The 24,602-nt window shown below is 37.6% G+C and overlaps 1 protein-coding gene across 1 annotated transcript; it reads left to right on the top strand.

The window, feature by feature from the left end:
* Positions 1 to 452: 452 nt before the first annotated feature.
* LOC103772646 (chromosome unknown open reading frame, human C8orf34) lies at positions 453 to 24,239 on the top strand (the record flags this gene model as incomplete). The annotated part of the gene is made up of 6 exons (XM_008939988.1): positions 453 to 594; positions 1,678 to 1,809; positions 6,989 to 7,117; positions 15,452 to 15,480; positions 19,713 to 19,882; positions 24,073 to 24,239. Coding segments are annotated over exons 1-6 (769 nt in total), but the record flags the coding sequence as incomplete, so codon positions are not given.
* Between the last annotated feature and the right edge of the window lie 363 nt (positions 24,240 to 24,602).

Consider the following 24,602-nt stretch of genomic DNA (forward strand, 5'->3'; position numbering starts at 1 on the left):
TGTGAATGTTCCGAGATATTCTAACCAGGTCACTGTTACATGTCTGAGATCAAAAATGAACCATCCTTCCTGATACACCAGTTTCCAATGAGAAAAATATATGGGTTGGAGAAGAGCTCTTCGCTGCTCTGACAGGTGCTTGTTCTGAATGGGTAAATGAACAGCATTCAGACTGTTTGGGGTACGTTTGAGCAGGCAGTGGGAGTTGGGTTGTTTAATGTAAATTCTGGTGGATAAGAGACTGTGTGTACAGGGTAAGAGCACTTCTGAGATGAAAGTCTCACAGGACAAAGCTAGAAGTTGGAGGAGAAGGGTGTTTCCAGCTGCTTTCTTTGAAGTTGAAAGCAGCCTTTTCCTTTATAACTGATCCTGTACTTTTGGTAAGTACAAGACTAGTTTAGGTGCAATATGCCACTAATTTTTTGTTTTGTTTTCATTTCCTAAAGGAGCTGATGACAAAGCTGATAACGGAAACACCCGATCAACCAATACCATTTCTAATCAACCATCTTCAGTCCAAACAGGGGAACCGCAGTCAGCTTCAGAGAACCTTGTCTGGCTCTGCTGCCCTTTGGGCAGAGAGTGAAACCTCAGGTATGTTCCATGTGCTAGAAAAGGCTAGTCTTCAGTATAATCCTCTCACACCTCCATCCATCATCTCCTGGATGCATTTGTACCTCATGAACAGATACCGCTCTGTGGATTTGAGCATGTGTCATAAATCTCGTTTGTCCAGTAGATACTGAATATCAGCTATGTTGTCTCCGCCTGTGTGAGCATGGGTCAGAGCTACAAGGTGGAAACAATCCCAGTCTCAGTGAGAAAGAAGTTGCAGATACCTTGATTTGCCCACTATCCTCTTTGCTTTCCGTTACTCTTTGCTTTGTTTTCTATTTCCATCCTGTGTTATATTTGTGCCTGAGATGAGCCTCTATTGAGGTGTTTTCTTCAATAATACACATTTTTAACAATCCCATCATTTCAACACTTAATAATTACATTAATAATTTATAGTCATGATATCCAGTTCATTTAATGTATTTTAATTAATAATTTAGAATAATTATATCACTATACCTTGATATAATTTAATATAATTTAATTATTTTTGTAATAATTATATCAATATAAATTATTACGTTAATAACTTATGATCATAGATCTTCAGAAGCATAAAATTATTATTTTTTTTTAAATAATATCTACTCTGATTCTAAAGTAGAAATCAGAGCTTTGATGTTCTACTATAAGGTACTATTAGAATGCTGGTTTTGTATTTAAAAATGGACTGATGCTCTTTTTCAGATGATAATAGATCTTATATAGTTGCTGGTAGTCAAAACATCAGTTGCCTGTCAAATCAACTTTTTATTTATATAAAATGTAAAGTTTTAAGCATAGACAGTAAAACATCGAAGAGAAGAAATGGACATTAAGGAATTTTCCTTATAAAAAATAGGATGTTAAGTTTTTAATGAAAATCATAGTAATTATTTTCTAAATTTTAGTCTTTAGGAAATGGTAAAAATATATGGAATGTATTAAAATTCAGGAATAGGAGGACAAAAAGAGCTGACTTGGATTTGGGGGATCTTGTTTTTTATCGTTTGTTTATTAAGCCTTTGAAAAATGACCTTGCAAATGTTATAATTGCCTGATTTGATTTTTTTTTAACAGAAAATAAGGAAACAAGGAGAGATTTTAGAAGTTATGATAAACCTTGGCAAGTAAATGCAAAAAAGCCTAAAAAATCAAAGAGCGACCTTGCAATGTCCAACATTTCTCCGCCATCACTGGAGTCTAAGTTATGTAAGAAAGCTTCACTATATTATGTATATGTGCATACTTCCAAATCCATAGTATGTTTTTCTATGGAATTAGGATTAACATAGAAATCAAACTATGAGCAGTTGAAATTTCTAGAGATACATGTTTTAAGAATTCGATTCTAGCTTTACTTTAACATGAAATATGAGTATTTAAAAACACTCTGTTTTCATCTATAAGTAGACAAATTCTAGATGGATAAAAGAAACCAGGATAACATCTGGGTGTCTTGTACAGTTTTATGTTCAGATACTGCTCATGATTTAATGTTTAGTTTGCATTGTGATCTTGCATGTATAAAATCTCTTTTGATGATATTGGTCCTAATAACAGATTGTTCCAGTGGGTCAGACAATGCAAGTCTGTGAATTATGAACAGATACTGTTGAAGCTGTGGGGGCAGTGTCAGCAGAACAAGTGCAGTGCTCTGAGAGCTGCTGAAGGAATTTAAATGTACACTGAAGGTAAAGGCAGAATAGAAGTAGAGTGACTGAAGAGAATATTGGCAATGACCTGTAAAATAGGAGCAGTGAAAAAAGAGGCAACAAGCCTTAATGAAATAGTGCTTTCTATGCACAGGCTATTGAAGAAATTTAGTTTTTAAGCTTGATTTTTGAATGCATTTTTGACATAAATAAGTACCTATACAGTATTCATATGTATATATAGGTACACACTCAATGTGTACACAAGCCTGGTTCTCCAAAATAAATTGTAAAATTCTGTTTTCTTCTATTGATGATTGTAGCTTTTTTGAAATTCTTATAACAGCAAAATCTTTTAGTAATTGAGAGTGTAATTATTTGGGCCAGATGAGAACAGAGATCTATAGGATGCTGAAATAGAAGACTTGCTGCTGGCTTTCCTTTAAAAGCAAGGTGGGGAAGTCTGGACTAAGGGGAGTCAAAGAAACATTTGCTGCTCTTGACTGTAAGGAAGAGGCTTGAAGCTAGGTCTCTGTGTGTGTGTATATATAGTTAAATATATTTAATGAAATATTTAGATGACCACATGCTATGTTTGAAGAACAACAAATCTGGAAATTCCTAAATAGTTTGTGAAACAGACTTCTTGATTCCCAGCTCTCTACTGCTAGGCAAAGTAGGTTGGTCTCTTCACCAGCTCCACATTAAACCAGATCACAGCTCATCCTTTCACTCTGCTTCAGTTCACCATTCTCACCATGTCACATTTACAGTTACAGTGTAGTGCCCTTCTAATTGCCCTTGGTCAGTCTAGGGCTGTAAACCATCATTCTATTAGCCTGTTAATATCCAGGTACTGTGAGAACCATTTTGGCTGCATTATCAAAGAACTCTAATCTGAATGCTGTTGTGAGATTTAAATACATGAGTAATTTTATACTCAATATTAACACACATATTTTTGTTCTTTGAGCTATGATGGTCACATGATGTGTTAGTGAACTGCAGGATTTAATGAACAACTGTTCTGATTCTGTCTGGAAATCATGTCTTGAAAAGATGAAACCAGTATTGATCTTGTATTTGTGACAGAATTCATAACACGTGTGCAAATGAATCTGATGTGCATTTGTTGAGGCAGATAATGTGATAAGGTGTTTAAAATGACGGCTATGATGATTTTGAGGAGTGAGTATCATAAAGAGGAAGGTCAGAGGATTATGGGAGAATTTCAGTAAGTGTGTAGTGACATAGCATGGCAATGATATACGATGGACTTCATAGGTACAGAAGAAGTTTGTGTATTTCTGAAGATGTCAAGGAAGGGTCATGTGGTCTTTATACATTCTGGAGGCTGCACAAAAAGCCATCCATTTGACTGTGACCAGTGCTTGTTGATTCTGTAGTTTGAAAGATACAAGTTTATACTTTAAAAACATTTGTGAGCAAGCAGAAAATGAACCTTGAAAGGACATATGCATGCCACATGATGTAATGAAGAAGATTTTAGTTCTAGTATCCATTCATTAGTTGGAAGAGTAGGTAAGTAAGAACTATGTCTTCTCTAGAAGTAATAACCATTTCAATCAGTTCTAATTCTGCCTAACTTACCTCTCAGCTTTCTTTCAGTAGAATGAGACAAACTTATTGTTGAAAAATTCTGCTGCAACTCAGAAATATTCCATGACAGTGTATCTGTTTGGATACACTTTATCACTGAAGTACAAAGTTGTTCACTGGAACACAGCCTGGAGCACACCAGTGCACAGAGCAGGTTTCCACCGTGCATTGGACTGGTTTCTCACCATCCATCTGGTGAGGTGCAGTCCAAGCTTCTTGTGTTTTTGGGATGTTTCTCTGAAAGCAGGGACCAGACTGTTGTCTCTTAAGGAAGTTTCCCTACTTTGTAAGGACAGAGTCTTGATATTCTCATTTTCCTGATGCAGGTTGGTCCATAGGCTTGGCAGTTGCTGGTCCTGGAAGCTCTACAGTTGCTGAGTAGAACTTTGTTACATTCAGGTTCTGTCCCATGACAAATTTTATTTCAAAACCATATGGTTTCTCAAAAACTCTGTCCTTCACTGTATTTAAAAATGTGGTTTGTTTCAAATTGACATGATACCAAATTTCAGCTTGTTGAAATTTTCTGCAGCCTGGAATATCTAAGGTTTGATCATCTTTGTACATGATTTTACCATATTAAATTATTGCCTGTATGTGTTTTGGTGGTAGTGTGAGATTTCTGTAGTGTTCTTGTTCCGTGTAAAAAGGGGTTCAGGGCAGGACCCACACGGAACAGAACTATGTACTCACCTCTCCCCCCAGCGAGAGAGAGAGAGAGAGACTTTGAAAAACCGATTGGGACTTAAATGAAAAAATAAAGTATATTGTTTAACAGGAAACAGAAAACGAAAAAGGCAGGTAAGAAAAAGTATATACAAAGATTGGGAGAAATACAAAAGTAAAATCAAATATACAAAACCCTCAGAAATAGTTCCTGGGTCCCACGCAGCGAAGCACGCACTGGACCCCAGAGCCGCAGGGCAGGAGCAGGGACTAGCACCCACTTCCTGCCTCTTTTCCAGACTGTGTGGAATGGAAGGGGAGGGAATACACGGCTCACCCCCACCCGGGGTCCTCCCAGGTGCTGGAAGGTCACACACCCACTCAAAGCCTCAAACCACAACATGTGGTGTGTTCAGTGTAGACATGGAAAGACAAGTCCGTCAGACTGCTAGTAGGCTAGGGTGAGTGAAGCTGCAGAGTGTGGTGTTGGCACACTGAAGGGGGAAGATGTGATGGCTGAAAAAACAGGCGAGTGAAGGAGCGTGTGATCTCAGTGTAACACAAAGGTGAGCAAAACCAGGTAGACCTCATTATAGAATTTCTTTTCTAGTTTTCTAAACATTTATATTCACCGTTTGTAAAAGTTTAGAAAAGACACCAGACGGAACATTTGGTTTTTTTGTACACAAAGCAGAACCAGGCTCTCACACTCCAGCTTGTCCTGCTCTTCCCTTCTCCTTATTGAGGTTTCCTGTGTTTCATCCTTCTTTTATCTCTTTAGGTCCTTTTTTCGTGTCTCCTTTGTCTTTTCTCTTTGAGAACGTCTGTAATTGCAGCCTAACGTATTAACTTCCCTTCTGCTTCTCCTGGTTCCTGAGTGGGTGGTACAGATCTCAATATTCCCTGGGTTGTCTGACACTGTGGTGATGTCAGGTTTGAAGGTGGCTTAGCTTATGTCTGCAGGAGTTGGAATCACCTTCTTTTTGACAGACAGTCTTAAACCATCCCATTTCTTTACCTGTAAGAGATGGCGATTGACTTAACTTCAACTTTGCCTTGTGGAGCTGATCCAAAGTGGAGCAGATTCTCTATTCACACAAAGGGCAGTCAGCAGTAAGACAAATTTCAAGCAACAGCTATTTAACACGTTTTGTAATAGCTACCAGAACTCAAAGTCTGGGCATAATTTCCTCATACCACCATAAAAGAACTCTGAACTTCTAAAGGTTTGTAAGATGGTGCTTTTTTTGCATGATCTGTAGCAGTCTGCAAGTTTGCTTCTTATCATGTAATGAAAATAAAGTTTGTAAGCATAAATTACTTAGCTGTTAAAATAGCAAATAAAAATTTCCAAGCTGACCAAGATATATTTGATTTCATAGGCTTTGGTTTTGAAGTTAGTTTTAAATGAGTAGTTAGCAACTATTTATAAATGGAACTGGTCCTGTCTCTTGGGAGAGTGGACTAGGCATCCTCATTGTCATCCTTACACCAGCACATGCAGCTTTTGGCACAGTAATGATGTGTTTGAGACACCCCAACAATTGCATTTGGTGACGAAGGCAGCAGGTGGCTTAGGCCTGAACACTGGCAAAAAGAATGTGTTAAACTCCAGTTTTAGGGATGGCATAGTTTCTGTTTTCATCTCTACAAATTATTCAAATGCTCACACTGGTCAATGTGGTTCTGTTTGTTGTGGGTCCTACATGTCTCAGAAACGCCTTCTCTTCTTCCCTGCCATTGTAGATAAAATTAGCTCAGCATCTAAGAAACTGTTATTTTAAAATTAAATCAAAGGTTTTGTTAATGGATAACAAGTAGGAGGCTGTAAGCTCAGGACTGTGCTTCCCAAAGATCAGGTTTGTATACTTTAAGTATCAGAATAAAGATTATTGACTGTACAACGTGAACAACAGGGACATATTTTGTTTCACTTTTTAAATGAACCATTTTCTACACTTTATGATTTTTATTTTAATTGTATATACATGTTGGTTTAAAAGCTTTATCTAAAATATTTCATCTTCCTTTCTGGTAAAATGACCAGCAAAGCCAAAAGTACCAGTCACTCATTTCCATTTTGGCATTTTTCCTTGCTAGCCCCTAGGACATACAAGTCTATTTTGATGTAAATTAAGTATCTTCATATGCAATACTTTTATTACAGTTTTCTGTTATTGCATTATTTTTATTATTTCTAGTTGTGACTATTGTTCTGTTTACCAGTTAGTTCAGTTGCAAGAATCATCCCAAGTCTGGATTTGTGCACAGATATTTTCATGTTTATTTCATATTAATCAAAGAAAACGTTTCCAGCTATTAAAATAGGATAGTTAAGTAATTTCCACTTTAGTTACCTGAGCTTGTAAACTCATTGTTCAACTTTTTTTCTAATGTAGGAGTCTGAACTACCAAATCTAAACTTCATCTATATATCTGTGTATATTTAGTGCCAAGGTCAATAGAGCATCCTAAATGGGATTGGAGGACAAAACCGGAGACCCATGATTTTGATGAACTAAATCATATTCTTCAAGAGAGCAAAAAACTTGGAAAGGCCCTTGAGAATCTGTCTCGCAGTAAGTTGATTGATTTTAGTTTTTTAATGTAACCATGCAGCCTGAATTGTAACTTGGAAGTATGTATCAAGAAGATGGCCTCTGTTTAATGGAGACCAAGGTCAGTGACATCAACAGTGACATTCCTGTTGATGAGGTTTACAGAATGTCTGAGATAATTTTGCAGCTCTCCCGCTGGCTGAAGATACCTTGTTTATTGTTACATTAGCTTTCTGCTAGTTTAGTGAGCTGAGTTAGCTCATAGAGAGATCAGCACGAGCGGCTGCTTTAAGGAGAATGGTGGGTGCATGCAGCACTGACACTGCTCCTTAGGGTGGCAGTGGTCAGATTGGATTAACCTTTCTGAAACCTGAATATCATTGATGGAGAACAGGCCTCTCACTGGAAAACAAACAGGTATTTTGTATACTTGACCCCACTTAATTACAGTTTGCAAAAGCAATTCATATGAATGTTTTAAAGCATCTCAAAGAAATAATCAAAAACACAGTAGCAAATAATTTCATAGCAAATCCTAAGTATTATCCCTTAAAAGACGTAGTCTGTGGGAAACCTTGGCTGGTCCAAGGGATTGGAATGCAAGCAGATAACCGTGTCTCCTTGAAGAGGCTGAGAAGAGCGGAGTAAACAAGATAAGGAACTGTCTGAAGAAACTGCTAGATTGCCAGAAGGAACACATAAAGGAAGTTTCTTGAGGTTACAGCAAAGTCCAATCTTGAACTGTTGATCCTTGACTGAACCAATTATATATAGACACATGTGTTTAAGTAAAGATATAAAAAGTCTTGTTAGAACCATAAAAGTGTCTTCTTGCTCACAAGCTTCTGTGTTGTGTCCGTCTCAGCAATGACAATAGTCAAACAGGATCAGTGTGTAAAAATGGTGTGCTCATGCATGTAAGAAACAGCTCTGAGAATTACTGGATGTGATGAGGAATAGCTATTTTTTTTTTTTTTTGTCTTTTGTGTGGTAGAGAATTCTGAAGTACACTTGTGGGAGCAAACACTACTAACAACTACCAAAGTAGAAAAAGTCCTCTCCGCCCAACAGGAGAACTAGCTATGGTGGGGCCTGGGAGACATCTAAATGAGAAGTACTTTCACCTGTCATTAAATTCTTGGCACTTCTTGATTTACTGGAGAAACTGCAGATGGTGAAGTCAGAAACAGAGCTGACCAAAGAATGGAAGATCTCTTCTGTGGAGAATTTTGAGATTCAGCATTTTTCCAAATGGTGTCAAATACCAGGAGGAAGTTTGGCCAATTTTTTTCTCTTTTCCAGAAATGTTTCAGGATGATCACAAAAATTACATTCTGAGTGATTTTCAAATTTATATTAATTTCAGTAGTATAGTTACAGGGCTCTTTGCAAATACATTTCTTATAAGCTGGTCAATCTGCCTCTAAGGAGCTGAACCACCTCCAGTCAGGGTCTCTGACCTGAAGCCCTGCTATTGTCTGACCATGTTACTGTGTTGGGTGTGTGTCATTTCCAACGTTTCTCCCTTAGAGACTTGTAACCCAGCTTAACACAGAGACAGAAAGGTTTGGTTTTTCAGGAAGGGTTATTTATTCACTGCCTGGAGACACAAACCAATCACATGTGAAAGTTCTAATAAAGGACTAAATCCACTCTTTGGTCCTACATCTTTCTTTCCTTGTGAATCTTTTGTAGGTTCCACTGAGCTCTGACTTCCTTATATCTAAATTCCATTTGCAGCACTCTGTACTTCCCTTTGCCACTGAGTTTTTTAGCTGCAGGGCAAAACACTGCAGCTCTTCTGCACTTGGGCTGGAGGTGAATGTACCTGGCCAGTGTGCTGGAGTCAGGTTTTCATAGTTATTTCACAAATGAAATGTTCTTCACTATCTTTTACTAGCACTTGACGTTTTCTGATGATTTATCAAGATACTGTGGAGCTTTAATCCTATCCCCCAGAGTGCTTTAAATCACTTGCAGCCTGATGTTAGTTCACTCTCATGGATGCACTCTCTGTTTCTTCATCCAGATCTTTACTGGGAATATTGTCAGACCTCTTCATGATTCCATTTCAGATCTGACAACCAGCCCTTGAAAGCTACTCACTAAGTGTGTTTTTTCCCACCAGATATTTATCTACCTTGAAGTAGATTTCACCTAGAAGGCAATTCTCTAATTTGTTTACTGGAGTATCATCCAGGACAGTAAATAAAGTGTTGTAAATGAAGTATTTTACATCTACTTCCTCCTCTTATCCACTAGGCAAGTTTCCTAGTTGAGAAAGCAATCAGACTGATTTGATGCAATTCATTCTTGACAAATTTGTGTCTTCTGGTTCTTACCACCTTTCCTATCCATTAAATGTTTCTGAATTGTTTATTTAACAATTTTACTTTGTCCTCCTTTCCTGTTGTAATTACAGTATCTTATCTTGTGGATTTTTTTGTTTTTTGAGAGTTGTTTACTCACTTTAGCTGTTTTGGTTTTATCATTTAAACACTTGCATCAGATTAGTTCCAAGCTATATGTCCTTGTTTCCAGTTTTTGTACTCCTGATTTTCAGATGATTTCAGGAAGTAAATCTGTTCTGTGCTGTGGTTTCTTATGTGTTAAGAAGATAAGAAAATTCAAAATGAAAAATGTGAAAAGCTTGGGAAAAAATAAAAGGTATAATATTGAAAATATATGTGGCTTTTTTGTTCTCCCAAAGGTAGCCTACAGTTTGCACATAGAAAATCTTGAGTGGTTTCAGAGAATAGACACATCTAGAAGTTTGAAAGTATAAGTGACTTCACACTCAGTGTTAAAAGTATGAGTTTTGGGAGACTGGAGAAGAGTATTGTCATAGTTATGGTCTAAGTGTGTTTGAGCTTGGTGATTTAATATCATTGTCCAGAGGCTTACCCATGTGGGGAACCTGGGTTTCATTTGCTCCTCCAATCAGCTGTGTGTCATGGAAGTGGATTTGGAACTATCATGTCAACAACTTAAGGAACATTTTGGTGGTTGAGGCAACATCCAGGAAGATACCACATTTCCCTTGTGTGTGTTTTCTTGATTGCAAGATCTCTCATCTTTGTTGCTGTCATCCTTTTTCCTCAGCTGATCATAAGTAAGAAAAGTTCTGAGCTATTTCAGATGTATGCTCTTGTATTTCACCTTCTTGCCTGTTTGCCTTTTAATGAGAATGCAGCTAGGCATATTGCTCATGAATATAACTGACTTCAGTCCCCCACCTTATGAGAATTGAAAAAGAGATAACAAGAGATGGAAAATAGTGTATTATGGGTGTTTTGAGTAAGAAAAGGACTGAAGCAGCAAGAGCTTGCTGCAAACTTGGTGTGAAGTCTGCCTGCTTTGTGAAGAATTCATCTTTCCTATGAGCTGTTAAGGGCTAGAGTGCATGTTGAAAATGTTGGATGTTTCAATTTACATGATGCAACAGCATTTGATGACACTTAATGTGAGGTGCTTTTTGATAATTACACATAGCCTTTCAACAGAGAGAACCAACTTTTTGTAAGTAATGTTTGAGTCCTCGTTAAGGTCAGGTGTCTGCTACAAATCCGAGGGGAAGAAATACATTTATTGTGATTTGAATTCAATGGATAGTCTAATGTCAGTAAATTGGTAACTATTTGGTAACCAATCCAAGCCAGTTGGAGGGAATCCCCAAAATAATGATATCTAGTTATAAGCGATAGGAAAAAGTACTCTTTATTTCTTCATTTGGAAGAGGAGTAATCAATCAATAAATAACCAGTAAATAAGAAAGCTATCTGCAACCTAGTAGGAATTATTGCTGGGAACCATAAGGAATCACTGAATATTTGAGTAGGAAGGGATCTCTGGAGGCCATCTGGTCAAGCAGGGCCACCCAGAGTCAGTTGTCTATGGCTGAATATCTCCAAGAGTGAAAGATCTCTGAGTCCCTCCAGACTATCTCCAACATTTACTTCTCATAATGTTAGAATCAGTTGATGTTGTTTAAAGCATACATCTTAAGACAGACAAGCATGTTCTTACCCCTTTATCTTTAAGAAAAAGATAAAGTAGTGAAACATAAAAGCCTATGTTCTGTTTGTCTTTTACGGGAAGAAGGAAAGCAACAGGAATAAAACTCTCATAACTATAAGGGTAGAACTAGTTCAAAAAATGATCAGAATATGTTAACAAACCACTGAAATCATGTCTGTGGTTTTGTGGATGAATCTGTGAGTAAGTGGGATGTGAGAAATTTAATATATGTATCGTGAACTACTTTTTTCAGTCTCTGAAACACATTAGAATGGGGTTTCTTTTAGAAGCTTCTGCACGATAGGAAATTTAATTATTTCTATTGCAGCTGGGAGTGCCACAAATGTTTATCTGAGACCTCTGAGTTTTCCCATTGAAACCAGGCACTTCTACCCTTAAATGCGTTCTGCTAATTGAACCACAAAACTAGTCATCAATATTCTGTAGAGGACTGTTTCCTTTCTTCTAGTCAGGCTGAACTTTAAAATCGTGTTATTCCTGTGTGAGATCAATGTTTGTGATTTATTTCGAGATTGGCATTTGTAGATAAGCTCTCAAACCTTTAAGGAAGATAATTTTATCTCGATACTGCAGCTGTTATCCGATACTGCCTTTGCTTATAAAATCCATTTGCTTTTAGTGTGATGTATGAATAATAGTACAAAAAACTGATATTTTCTGAGGTTGAAACGGGAAGAATGTGAATGTAGTTATTGCTATTCGATTATGAAGTGCGGCTTATACGTCTGAGAGATCACTGTTAGTTCAGTTAAAAGTATCTTTTTCCTGCAGATGTTAATTTTTTAATTACCTTTGTGGAGGTATTTGCTATTCTAATCTAACTGCCTTGAAGTTTCAGGACTAGAGTCTCTTTTTTGAGGTATAGTGTCCTTTTCTGTAACAGTATTTGGCTCGCTACAAGTTGCCCTAATGCTATTGCAGGGCTAGGGCTTGTGTGACTCATCTCAGAGGTGGTACTTTCTAGTTCTTAGGAGAAAGGGTTTGGCATTCAGAGGGGTAGTAGGAGGGTGGGCTTGGACTCTCTGCTTGGCTACTGGGTGTTGTGTGCTCCTACCCATCCTAACTAACCTACTGCAGTGTACACCTTTCCTAAAATCCACAGTTCTAAAAAACTCTGAAGTATTGAATATTTTCTTCTGAGATGACCTTGGCCTAGGAGGGCTTCTGGGATGTAGTATTTCCTGGGTGCTTTGGATTTTATTTCTCTCTGCTTGCCTAATTCATTACTCACCAAACCTAATCCTGAAGCCATTCTCAGCTGGAGCCACTCACAAATTTGGCTATAGAAATGCTGCATGTCTAAGTGAGAGGTTCTTTTGCTGGGAATTAATTATTTTTATTTTTTAATCCCACAATGAGGAGGAGGGATTAAATCCGTGTTTGTATATAGTGACTGCACAGATATATAGTGTGCTGACATGTTAATGTGTGGGCCCTTGTAGATTACACAATTTCCCCTGGTTCTTATATGGCTAGGTGTTGGGAGGAATGTTATCCTAATTTAAGATGGGTACCACTACAGAAATTTGATAGTTTTTAAATAATAGAAGGACATATGCTCCTCATTGGCAAGAACTCTGGGGTTTCAATTCAATATGCTTTCACAGAAAATCCCTTGAGTTACTACTGGAGGAAATATGTCTAATTTTGAAAGCTGTAGAATGCCTCAGTGTAAGTAAAGGAAATAATACAACGTTGTCTATCAAGCCCATGACAAATCTATTACAGTTCCTATATAGAAATGACTGAGATGGTTTGGTTCTTGTGTACATATCTTCTGGAGGGAATGCTTTGATTGGTGCAAGCAGAGGAATCATTTTATGTCCTCTATAACCCAAGGATGGTGTGAAATAATTTTAATTTACCTTGCATGGTGGAAACTGGCACAGGGGCTGAAATCTACCATGCCACAGGATGGCACAAGGTTTTCCCATGGGCAATGCAAGTTCATCTGAGAGGATGACCTGTCCCATCAGTGGGGGAGCACATGCTTCCCTGGATTTATGATTGATAGGAGAATGCCTTGGAACAGTTACCCGTGGGTGATTGACACATGCTGAAATATTCCTGTGTTCATGCTCAAAGCTGCCATGCTAATGATGGTAAAATAGTAATTCTGTGTGTGTCCTGGAGCTGGTTACAGAACTTGAGATGCACTGGGAGATTGATTTTATGCTGTTGAATTGAAAGCATCAAAGTCTAAAAGTCACTCATCAGAGAGGAATAATATCACTGAGTGGAGATGCATTAGACACTGGATTGATTGTATTTGTTGCAGGAGAGCAGCAACAAATAAAATCCTGCTAAGAACCGTGTATGAAGAAGCTGAGCATTTTTAAGGCTCATGGAATTGTTATTAACAATGTTCATTTTTATTTTAATAGAAAGTTTGTTGCCTGTTAAGTGAGAAATGAAGCTGAATGTCCTAAGCAGAAAGTCTTTTCTTTACTGTAGAAGATAATTCTAGACTCAAAAAGGGCAGACACATTTTGGGAGGTGGATTTTTCATCAAAGATGATGGTCTCATGCTTATCATATTTATTCCTCCATTGTTTCCATTGTGCTGCTGCAGATTGCCATAGGGTGGAAGATTTGGAACAGAAGTCCAAGATAACCCTATAAAGAATAGTTGTAATAATCCAGGTTAACTTTAAAAAAAAGCATGACAAACAAAAAAGGTTTAATATTTTAGGTATTTAAAAAAGCCATAAGGTACATGGCTAATATAGTGAGAGATGCTTTGGGGCAATCGGCTTAATATGGGCATGGTAATAGTAATTTCAGTATAATAAATATTAATACAAGTTGAGTTGTTATTATGTTGTCTGGTAGTCATGTTTTGTTTAGTTTGAGTGTGCCAGACCTTTCTTGCAATCCGGAGTACCTTGTTCTTCCAGTTCTCTTCAAAAACCAAGCTGTAGCCAGGGTGGAAGTGTTCCAGTCAAGAGAGGCTGTGCTAGCACAAGCAGCCCCACTCAGAGGTGTTGCTGATCAGAGATGGCACCAGTTGAGGCTGTGGAGCCATTCTGAAGTGCTGGGAAACCGTGTTCAGACCAGTTACTTTATTGTTCCAACTCCCTTACATCCCCAAGGGTTGTTACACTCAGCAGTAGCCCCAAGTGCCCTCAAACTGCGTGTAGTTCCACAGACAGTGGAGTGGGCTGGGTACTTGTGATGCCTGATCCAGATTTGACACCCGTAATTACTTGTAAAAGGGTGAATTTTTAAAGACATAAAATTGGCATGTAGCTACCTCATTAATTCCGACTGTAATCCATCTGTGAGTATTAGCTGATGGTGGCACTCTTCAATGTGATTTCAAAAAGAGTAACTCTGCTCAGCTGATGCTGTTTATTTTTCAAATCCTTTCTGACATTCATTGAAAGAAGTTGTCTTAATAGCATGATATAAATTAGAATACAACTTTCAAATATGTGTTCTTCCTATGCATGGATACTTCTCTACTTCACCACCAGTAGATTCTTGTCTTTTTTTTTTTTTGAATTGAAGTTCTAACCTGGAAATGTTTCTCATAGGAACCTGCAAAATGCTTTGCTTTCATTATATCAGAGTTTTCATCATGATAACATTAAATGTATGATTACTTGATCTCTCCATGTGTTACTGTTGAAGCGTGTAGATGAATTAAAAATTCTGAGACCAGTTGTGCATATGTGCCACAGGACAGTCGTAGTTAAAGGAGTCAGATGACATGATGGAAACAAACCTAGGGAAACCTCAGGCAGGCATCAGCTGAAAGGACAAGAGCAAATAAACATGTTCTTGTTCAGAGGATTTAGAAAAACTAGTTTGCATTGTATTGTGAAATTTTACTTGGAGATTTTCCTCTCTTTAAATTCCATCTTTTTTCATAGAATCCTTTCCACATTGAACCGTGGAGAAAGAGAGGAGAGTTATGTCCATGTTGCCCTCAAATTGCAGTGTGGTTTTATTCATGCTGGTCAGGGTGAGACTTGCACAATAATGTGACCATATGTAAATATTATGTTACTGGTTTAATTTCAGAATAAAAAGTATACTTAGGTTCATTGTCACTTCACTGGCACAGCTGCTGTTTTCATTTCCATAGTTTTTTGAGCTTGCTTTGATCACATTGCAGCTGAGGAAAGTTGAGAGTATACTGTTTCTAGGCAATTTCAGTAATGGAACAAAGTATTATATGTGTTATGGTATGGTACAGTGCGGAGAACAAGGTGTAAACCTCTCGGATTAAACCTTACTTTTACTTACTGTAGTAAAAGGCATTTGTAGAGATGTTTCTAAATTATTATTTTTTTTAATTTCTTCTGTTTTCAGGCATTGCTGTTTCTGATGAACTTGATAAGGTAAGATTTCCTCTGTGCCTAATGAACACTACAAAAAGACAGATGATTGTGGTAATTTTAGGCAATGAGAGCTACACCTCCCTGTGCTGACATACACAGGTCAGTTCTGTGGGGCTCAGAGTGGAAAGCTGTATGGATAAGTACACAGTATGTGTTTATACATTAAGGGCTTGATCCAGGATGGGCTGTCAACTATGAAGAAAAGTTCTCATTCAGTTTAAGAGACTCTCAGTGAGGCCATGGAAATGTTTGTGATCTTGATACTATCTTTGCTTAATATAGTCTGTTGTGATCTTTTGGAAAAAATTAGCTTTAAATGCTTCTTATTCATGGAGTCATGTATTCTCAATTCTCAGGTATGTTTTGGAGATTTTTATGTTAATTTTAGTTTTAGCTGTAATGAACTCTATGCTGAAAGAGTAATTATGCTAATTTTGTTCCAAATGAAACAACATGTTTATCTTCCAGTATGCTTCTAGTGCCAAGAATCTTGTGGGTGGTTGTTGGTGTCCGAAACCATTACTCACAGGGAAATAAGATCTAAAGGTATATAAGACACAGGAATAATGCCTAGTATAGGAGACAGATTTTAAAGTATCTTTCCTTTCTCCTGGTCAAATGAGGGCATGAACCTTTCCGACACAAGTGCCTATAAAATACCTCCACTGGATTCTCCAGGAAAGGCCACTTGGAGAAGGTTGATCTCTGTTGCAATACAGTCATGTGCACCTGGGGTGGCTGTTTCAAAGCCATGGCCTTCACTTCTCATTTTGTCCTTGATGTTGCTTTATCTCATTGTTCACGTTAGGAATGTAACAGTGTCTAAGTCTTCCTTCCTGCTATTGCCTTCACTGTGCTCAGGAATGATGAGAAATACAATTAAGAAGATCCTCCCATTAGAAGCCTTACCTTTAAGAATACTTATGAGGAAATCCTTTTCATTTGTTTTTGTTTGTTGAAAAAATATGAAATACTCTTTGTGAGAGGAAAAAGACATTTTGGGCTAGAGCCTGTTATCACGTACTTTTTATGTATATTTTTTAGGAGATAATTCTATGTTAATTTTTTTAAAGTATGATAATTACTGTTCAAAAACATTAATGTTTTTAAAATTTATTTATTGAGTGTGACAGTTGACATGGGGAACATCAATGGTGAATTTCCTCAGGATCTAGTCTGAGTGAAGAGTCACTTCCTTTTTGTTACCATATATTTTATTGTTTGTGATTTGAAATTGGAGGGTGGTGAGCATTTTTAAAATAAAACTTATCAAGTATTCGGTAGCATAGATTATGTGAAACCTTAACAATACTGCATCTGCTTTAATATGTTTCTAATGAGGGCAGGTAAATTGAATGTTCTTGAAATCAAAAGTTATTTGTAAAATAAAGAAAGAAACAAACAATAAACACTTGGCATGAGCCAAAAGCAACCAAAGATTACCAGTAATGATTTAACATTGGACAGAATTTTGTTCCATTTCACAGGGGTATGTTCCCAGGTGATGTTTATTTTCAGGTATAAACATGGTCAAGCTCATTGCAATTCCTTTCGCAGAAACGTGCTGATACTACAGCTGCCTTATCTAAGCTGTGGTAGCGCTGAAAGAATTTTTGAAACCACATTCATTTAACCATTTAGGTGCATGCCATGGTTCTAGGGTAGTGTGCCCAAACCTGGCATTGAGTTCTGTTAGAACATTGGCATTACACAGATGTCGTGACAGATGTAAAACTAAACACAATTATAAATTCTTCTGTATGCTCTTCCTTGCTGTATTTTCCTGGCAATCAGGAACATTCTTGAAGACTAGGACAGAGCTCATAATCTTACTCTCTTATCTGTGGTTTTGATTATGAACACAGAGAAGACAGAGAGTGTTTATGTATGTTTCTTTATTTTTGTGTCTTATTTATCTAAGTGTTTTTTAAACAAATATTTCTTTCTGGCTACAGTAAGCTGGATCAAGGGAGTACTCAATCAGTATTGTTGGCTGATTTAACTCCTCCTCCAAGTAATCCAGTTAATTAGTTAGTTCCTTAGTTACTAGAGCATTTGGATTTGGAAATCTAGTTAGCTCTGAATTACAATTACTTTTGTGGAACAGTGTTTCATTTAAATGGATTCTTGCCAAGTATCTGCTATTATTAGCTTTGTGCCAGTACTCAGGGCTTTGGTCCAAGACAGAGGTAGAGAAAAAAACAGACAAGGTCAGTCTTTCAGTCAGAATGGAACCTTTCCATTTGACACAGTCTAATAAAATTTCTCAGTTCACTGGTATAATTGCAAAAGAAATTCCTACGAGTACTGCAATTAGAACAGATTTATTGTAAAGATCCCTTCCTTTTTCATCTCATTTGTTCAGACTTGCAGAGTTCAATGTCTCTCTTGGTGATTCAGCCCGCATCTCTAGGCCACGGAAGCTGTGTAAGATTAGTAGCTGGCACTACAACGACACTGTGTAAGGAAAGGAAATGAGAAGGGACACCTTGTGACTCACCGATAGTAGGGATGAAGTGCAGGGTTAATACAAATTTCTGAATTGACTCACTCTCCTTACTACTGAACAGAAGCTATGCATAAAAGCGTTTAGTTTCCTAAAGCTCCTCAGTCATGTGAAGATTTTCATGCACAGAAAGAAGCTGCAGTAGGATGTCAGCGTTCCTGTGAAATCCACAAAATTCTAGTCTGATTAAAAAATTCTAGAGGAAACCCACCAAATTCATTCTGAACATCAGGTTTTCTTCCTAAGTCTGTTTGGACACATCTCTGGGAAGTGGAAGTTTAAATCCCCACCCAACAGCCATGCTGCTGAAACTCCAGTGTCCTGGAGAAATAACATTTAAAATGGGTTTTTATGGTTGTACCCATTTCAGCAATGTTTCTGAACATGAGCAAAGCAGGATAAGAGAACAAGGGCTGAATTAGACTAATTCAGGGGTCACGTTTGGCTCTGTCAAAATGGAAGCTCTTGGAGTTGTGCTGAGCAAAATTATGGCATTAACCAGAGCAGGGTAAAAATAGATTTTCATAGGAAACTAGATTGCAGACTTTTCTTAGTTCCTTTCATTTCTGTAGAGGCCTCTACTTCAAATTGTGCGTTTACCATATTTGTGTCAATTAGGAAGAGACTTTAAAAATGGATTGGTTTTAGGATGATGAGAAAATATGGTTGCTAGCCTAAGTGATCACTGTGCTGTACTTTGCCTAGAAGCTTTTTGTTTGGAAAGCATTGTCTTATGGCAGGAATATTTATTGAGACACTGAACTAGGTAACAGCCAAGGATTTGTTTTTCTAAATTTTTTTCTCATTAAGGGATAGGAATAGAATTTATTTCTCTTAATTAGGAACAGTGTGTGCCTGGAATACTGCTCTAATTCAAGCAAAATAAATATTCCTGTCCCATAATTTAATTTCTATTTTTTTGCCTACATGTGTGGGTCTTTATCTACAACTGTTCTATTTACCTTGATATCAGATATACCACCTCAGAATAACTTTTTCATACTTTTTTTAAGGAGAATTAATATCCTTAATATAAATTCCTAATATAACGATGCAAATCATTGCTATGGCTTTGAATATTCCAGTTTTATTTTGATTGTTTCTTGTAATCCTCTCCAGATATCTTCTCCCAGTAAGTGGTTAAAAATTTGAGTACTAGATTCAGAAATGCATTCTATTAAAATGTTAATACCATTTTCCAAATTGAAAGATACATTATGTAAATCCCAGCAGGGTTATTTTTAAAGTGCCAAATGCAGATGTATTTATTAGCTTTGCATTAATTCATAATGCAAATAAGAGTGATGCTATTAATCTACAGCAGTCTTTTGGTAGGGGTGTTCATTAGACAGGTGACCTCATCTGTTGTTTGGCAGAACTGACAATTGTGTTTTCAAGAGTTGTGCATTATTAAAAAAAAAAAAAAAATTACAAATTTTCACAGTGATATTCCAGATTTCTACAGTTGCTGTTCAGATGTAAGAGATAAGAGAGATTAGAGGCATTGGGGTGAGCAAATTGCTCTTGGAATTTTTTTAATGGGAATAATTTCATTAGTCCATGATTATGGGTATTTTGTAGCCCTCTGAAATTATGATGTGCTGTACTGGTTTTGTACTTTTTTTTAAATCAATAGTTTTATTTTCCACTTTTCTTCTCCTCATTACGTGTGTGGTTGAGAACAAAAAGCACGGTATTTCTGTTTGGGTTTTGTATTTCTCTGCAGGACACAGCAGGTTTTCCCTCCCCCCTTCTCAGACCTCGGGTGGTTGGAGAATGGGTTGGCCGTGAAGAGAATGATGCAGACCCACTCGCTGCGGAGATGCTGCAGCCGCCAGTGCCGAGAAATAAAAACGAGCAGTGGGACAGCGAGGACAGCAGCAGTCCTGGAGGAAGGTGGGATTTGCATCTGACCTAGGTAGTTTATAATTTGTGAAGCAGAGCAGTCTTTGTAACACCACATTTCTGACAGCAGAGTGCCAGGCGTTTAAATTCCCATGCTATAGTGTGGCAGCCTTCAGAATAAATGGATCTTCTCATGTGATTGACTTCATACTCATTTACAATCTGATGTTTTTATACCCATGTAGAAAGCGAAGTGTATGTTGGCATGGTTGGGGTCCCTTTTATTGTAATTTTGTGATGTATAGCTCCGTTCAGACACTTGAGACCTTCAGTGATTGGTACTAGCTGCTTGTTAATCTTCTTGACGCTTCAGTGATAAATTTGATTTTCTCATTTATAAGGAAGATAGACAAGGAAAACGGTATCTGTGTTCATTTAACAGGACTTTCTAAATTAATCTTCAGTTCTTACACTTATCTTGGTGTTAATCACAATTCTTTCTCAAACAGAAAATCATGTTTTCTGCAGTAATTATTTTCTGGTGATTTAAGTTTGACTGAGAGTGGGGAGTATGTTTGTTAATGTGCTGCAGCTACATGGAAGAGATTATTGTTTTTACAGGGAGTCCATTTTCTGTCATTTAAAGATACCTGTTTATCACAGAAAGTGGAGTATTCACAGCCTTCCTTTAAAAGGGATTCATGCTTTCTTTTTAAGTGTAAAGCTTGTGCACTGCTTCTGTTAATTGGCTTAAACACCTACGGTTCTCCCTCAGCCATGTATCCTTTCTCCCTTGTTTTAAGTAGTATTCTGACTGCAGCAGACACCTTTTACTTCTTTTAAGAAGGCAGAAACTCTCTGCTTTCACTTTGAAGAGCTTTGAGGTGTTCCTTCCTCCACTATGTCCTCCATATGCCTTCTACATTGGAATTCTCCTCCCTGTCACAAGGAAACTGGTCTGTCACTTGCTGTACTCTTCCAGGCTGCCTTCATTAGCTTACATCACATGTTGGGGGATGTTTATTATCCATGAGTACTTCATGTTTCTTTTAATTAGGTTATTGTGGGGAAAGCTGCAAATACTACTATCTCAAAGAAGCCGCAGCGTGTAGCAGTGATCCTTCAGCCAGATGTTGGACTGGAACCAGCAGAACTCAGACACAGGGTCTCTCCAGTGCAGTTTCTGGGAAATTAATGGAATCAGCAACTGGCACTGCAGCTCCTTTGTGAGGGCCTGGGATTGTTTTGTTTTTCTTTATTCAGCAGTCCAATAAAAGTGCTGAATAAAGATCTCTTCCACATTGCAGAACAAATTGAGAATGTTGTATTCCTTCTCTCAGTAGGAAGAAGCAGAAATAAGCATCACTGTCAAATCTCTGTCAAATCTCCAGAAGGGACCAAAGAGCTTTAGTTCAGAGTAACAAAGATGATTTAAAGTAGTGATTTTTTTCTTTGTAAAGGGTGGTACAAGCTGTGAGAAACCTCACAGCTAATTCTATAATTAAAAAATGTGATGAATGGCTTTGAGAATAGTATTTGAGAAGTCTTGTTGAATATCATGACAAAATCACATTGTCTGGCATATGAAATAAGGAGAATATGGTAGAAAGACTCATGGGACACCAATAGCTCTAATTTTTAGGTGCAGGAAGTGGTGAAGACCTGTTGAAAGATATGTATCATTAAGCAGGACCACTGGTTTTCAGTGGAAATTAATAACTACTAAATTACATGCAGCATACAAATTTACATTTGGATAACTGATTTTGTGTCTGGGAGAATTCTTCACTTCTTTAGTATTTAATCAGCTTTTTTAAGACATTTGTGAAAAGCATGTTTGCAGTCTTGCGAAATAATCATAAAATTGCAGAACTTCAAGATAGTGCTGATACTAAAATTGATACCAGTTGTATATGGTAGTTTAAAAGACCCACATTGATCAAGGTTAATCTAAATGTTTAATAATAGTTCACTAATAACAGGTAGTTTCTTCAAGGTCTGATTCAGTGTTACTGGGAATTAAAATACTGTGTAGCAGATTTTGGAACACCAAATGCATGAGACAAGTAATATAGGTAATAATAATTTAGTTTTAATGTCTCATATACCCAGTGCATCCTAAAGTAGTGAGAATGGTATGGGGTGCATAAAATGAAATTAAAATCTTAAAATTTGAGTGAGGTTGTTATCAATTGTAGATAATTTTTTGCTACCTCATCTGTATTTTGTTCATCTGTTTCATAGTTAATGTAGCCTAGAATAATTCAGTTACATTTTTACCTGCTAAATGAAAGAGGGAGCAAATTGGAATTCACATTAAATATTTCAAATTATATCTTGTTAAGTTTGATTTAGAAACATTTTTGTTAAAAAGTGATACCTTATTCATCACTAATTATCAGGATTTATGTGATGAGGTAGCAAAATCTCAAAACTAATCCTAACCTTCAGTTACAACATAAGAGCAGGAAAGTGAAAACTGTAACAGTCCCATTATTTCCAGGTAATATGTTTTCTTTTACTACCACTAAGCGTAAGGAGATGCTACATCAGTGAAATACTATATAAATATCGAGAGGATTAGGCATTGAGAGACCACTAGTAATTAGAGACCAGAGTAATTTTCTTCAGAGTCAAGTGACTCCCTCTGTGATGTTTTCAGCAACCATAGCATACAAGTTTCTGGTCTGGTGGCAGGGGAAGCGCTGAATCCTTACACATTCACAGCCTTCTGTAGGGGGCTGAGTAGGCTGCAGGGAATGACATGTTCCTCTGGAGATCATAGTGACTATACATAGTATGTGATACTTGGGAATCTGTGTATTGTCTGGTTTTTGTCTTTGCAACCACGAACCTCGCTTTTTGCACCAAAAAGTAGTGGTCAGTGGGAAAGAACCACGATTTCCTCCTTGAAGACATACGTTCCTATGATGCTAACCAACAGACACAGACCCTGTGTATCTGAAAGCCAGGCCCAGTTGCTTTAAAAAAGAAGAGGAATAAATTGGAAGCAACTGGAAGGACAGGTTTCACTGCTGCTTTGACTGAGAAAGGTGGTGTGGCCAGTCTGAGGTAGCTGTATTAGTGATGTCTTGTCAAACTGATGAAGGGTCACCTTTTTGCCCTTAATACTCTGGACTGCTACAAAGTCCGTGTTTGTCACTGATTTTGTACTGCTTCTCTGTTGCTGCTCTAAGGGAGCAAGGCAAGGTATTAAAATGTGATAAGGCACCATATAAAAGTGCAGATTGCAGTTCTGCTGGTACCAAGCTCATCTTTCAGAAATTCAAACACTGTGAAAATAGGCTTAAACTCATTCCAAAGTCACTGTTAGTAGTTTTCTACATGAAAAAGTTCCTGGGGAAATTCTGAGAAGAAGCAAGGCTCTTGGGAAACTTCCTCAAGGGGTAATGTATGTACCCAGTGGGGAATTTGAGTGATTTTTAATATGATGCTCTTGGTTTTTAGATCCTGAAATGAACTAGAGCTTGCAGAAGCCTCATCCATAACCCGATGCCTTAAACTCAAAGCTCATTCTTCATCTCCAAGTCTGCTTTGTCTTATTAGTGTTTATCTTTGCAAGGAGAAGTGATCTTATCACTGATTCTACTGAGTTTCATACATTTGCAACTTACCTGTCTTCCTGCAACAGACTGTAAGACAGTTTGAGGTGTTGCTGATAACTGCCTGTGGGGCACCAAACTCCTGTCCTGTTGTCTTTATCTTGATGCTTTAAGGTATCAGAAACTGTTGACTATAGCCAGTCCTGCCTTAGACCCTTCTGCTAACTTCTGAGCAGTTCCAGTTGTCTGTTAATTAGGTCAGGAACACAATTCAACAAACCATGAGAACTGTTAGTCTTTAATCCTGTGGGGCTGTGATAACTACTCAAGGGAGCAGTTCTTTGTGGTCTGCTTTGTTGCTGTGTGATCAGTGCCTTGGCAATACTGATCAGTAATTGGCATCCTGCTGCTCTGTGTACGTGGCTTATTTAGACTTGATTAATGTCTATAACGTCAGTGGGACATTTCCCATCATCATGCAATCAAAAGTTTAGATAGGACCTGAAAACACAAACTGACATATAACACCCAATGATCAGGGAATGAGTGATAACTGACTGGTTTGTGTGTGATCTGATGGTGTTAATCTGCAGATCTGGAGGACGTCGTGGGCTACTGTAATTTGACAAATGGTTAACTTAACAAGTAAGAGAAAGTTGTGCTTTTCGTCCCTCACAGCTTAAAAATGGAGCCAAAGACCAAAGGACTCAAACAACAACAGCAGCAACATAAGAAACTGCTGGCTGCCATGCTTTCTCAGGACTCATTTGACTCTGCTCAAAGCACAGCTCCATCTGTAACCGAAGAAGATATTGACAATGAAGATGATGCAATGGAACTGCTGGGTAACTGCAAAAAATTATGTGAATTTTCTGATACTTTTTTATTACAGATTAATCTAAAAAGTGTAATAACTGATCAACCGTAGGTTAGTTTGAATCTGAAGTGTCCAGCTGCTGTGTGAAGGTTCATACGGTTTAACTTGCAATTTTCAAGTGTGAATGTAGTGAAGACTGTATATGTGTGTGAATAAACCATCACCTGCATCAAAATCCCATGAAATACCAAATGCTTCAGGTGCTTCCAGTAATTAATTTTGTTTCCTACATAAGTCACTTGCAGGTTCTACTTGGTTACGGTAGTTATGCACAAGGAGCAGACTGAGCTGCGCTAGCTGTCTCCTGGTTCAATTTTTTCTTAACTGTATC

The sequence above is a fragment of the Merops nubicus genome, unplaced genomic scaffold (assembly GCF_000691845.1).
Source record: "Merops nubicus isolate BGI_N331 unplaced genomic scaffold, ASM69184v1 scaffold9705, whole genome shotgun sequence".
Classification (NCBI taxonomy): Eukaryota; Metazoa; Chordata; class Aves; order Coraciiformes; family Meropidae; genus Merops; species Merops nubicus.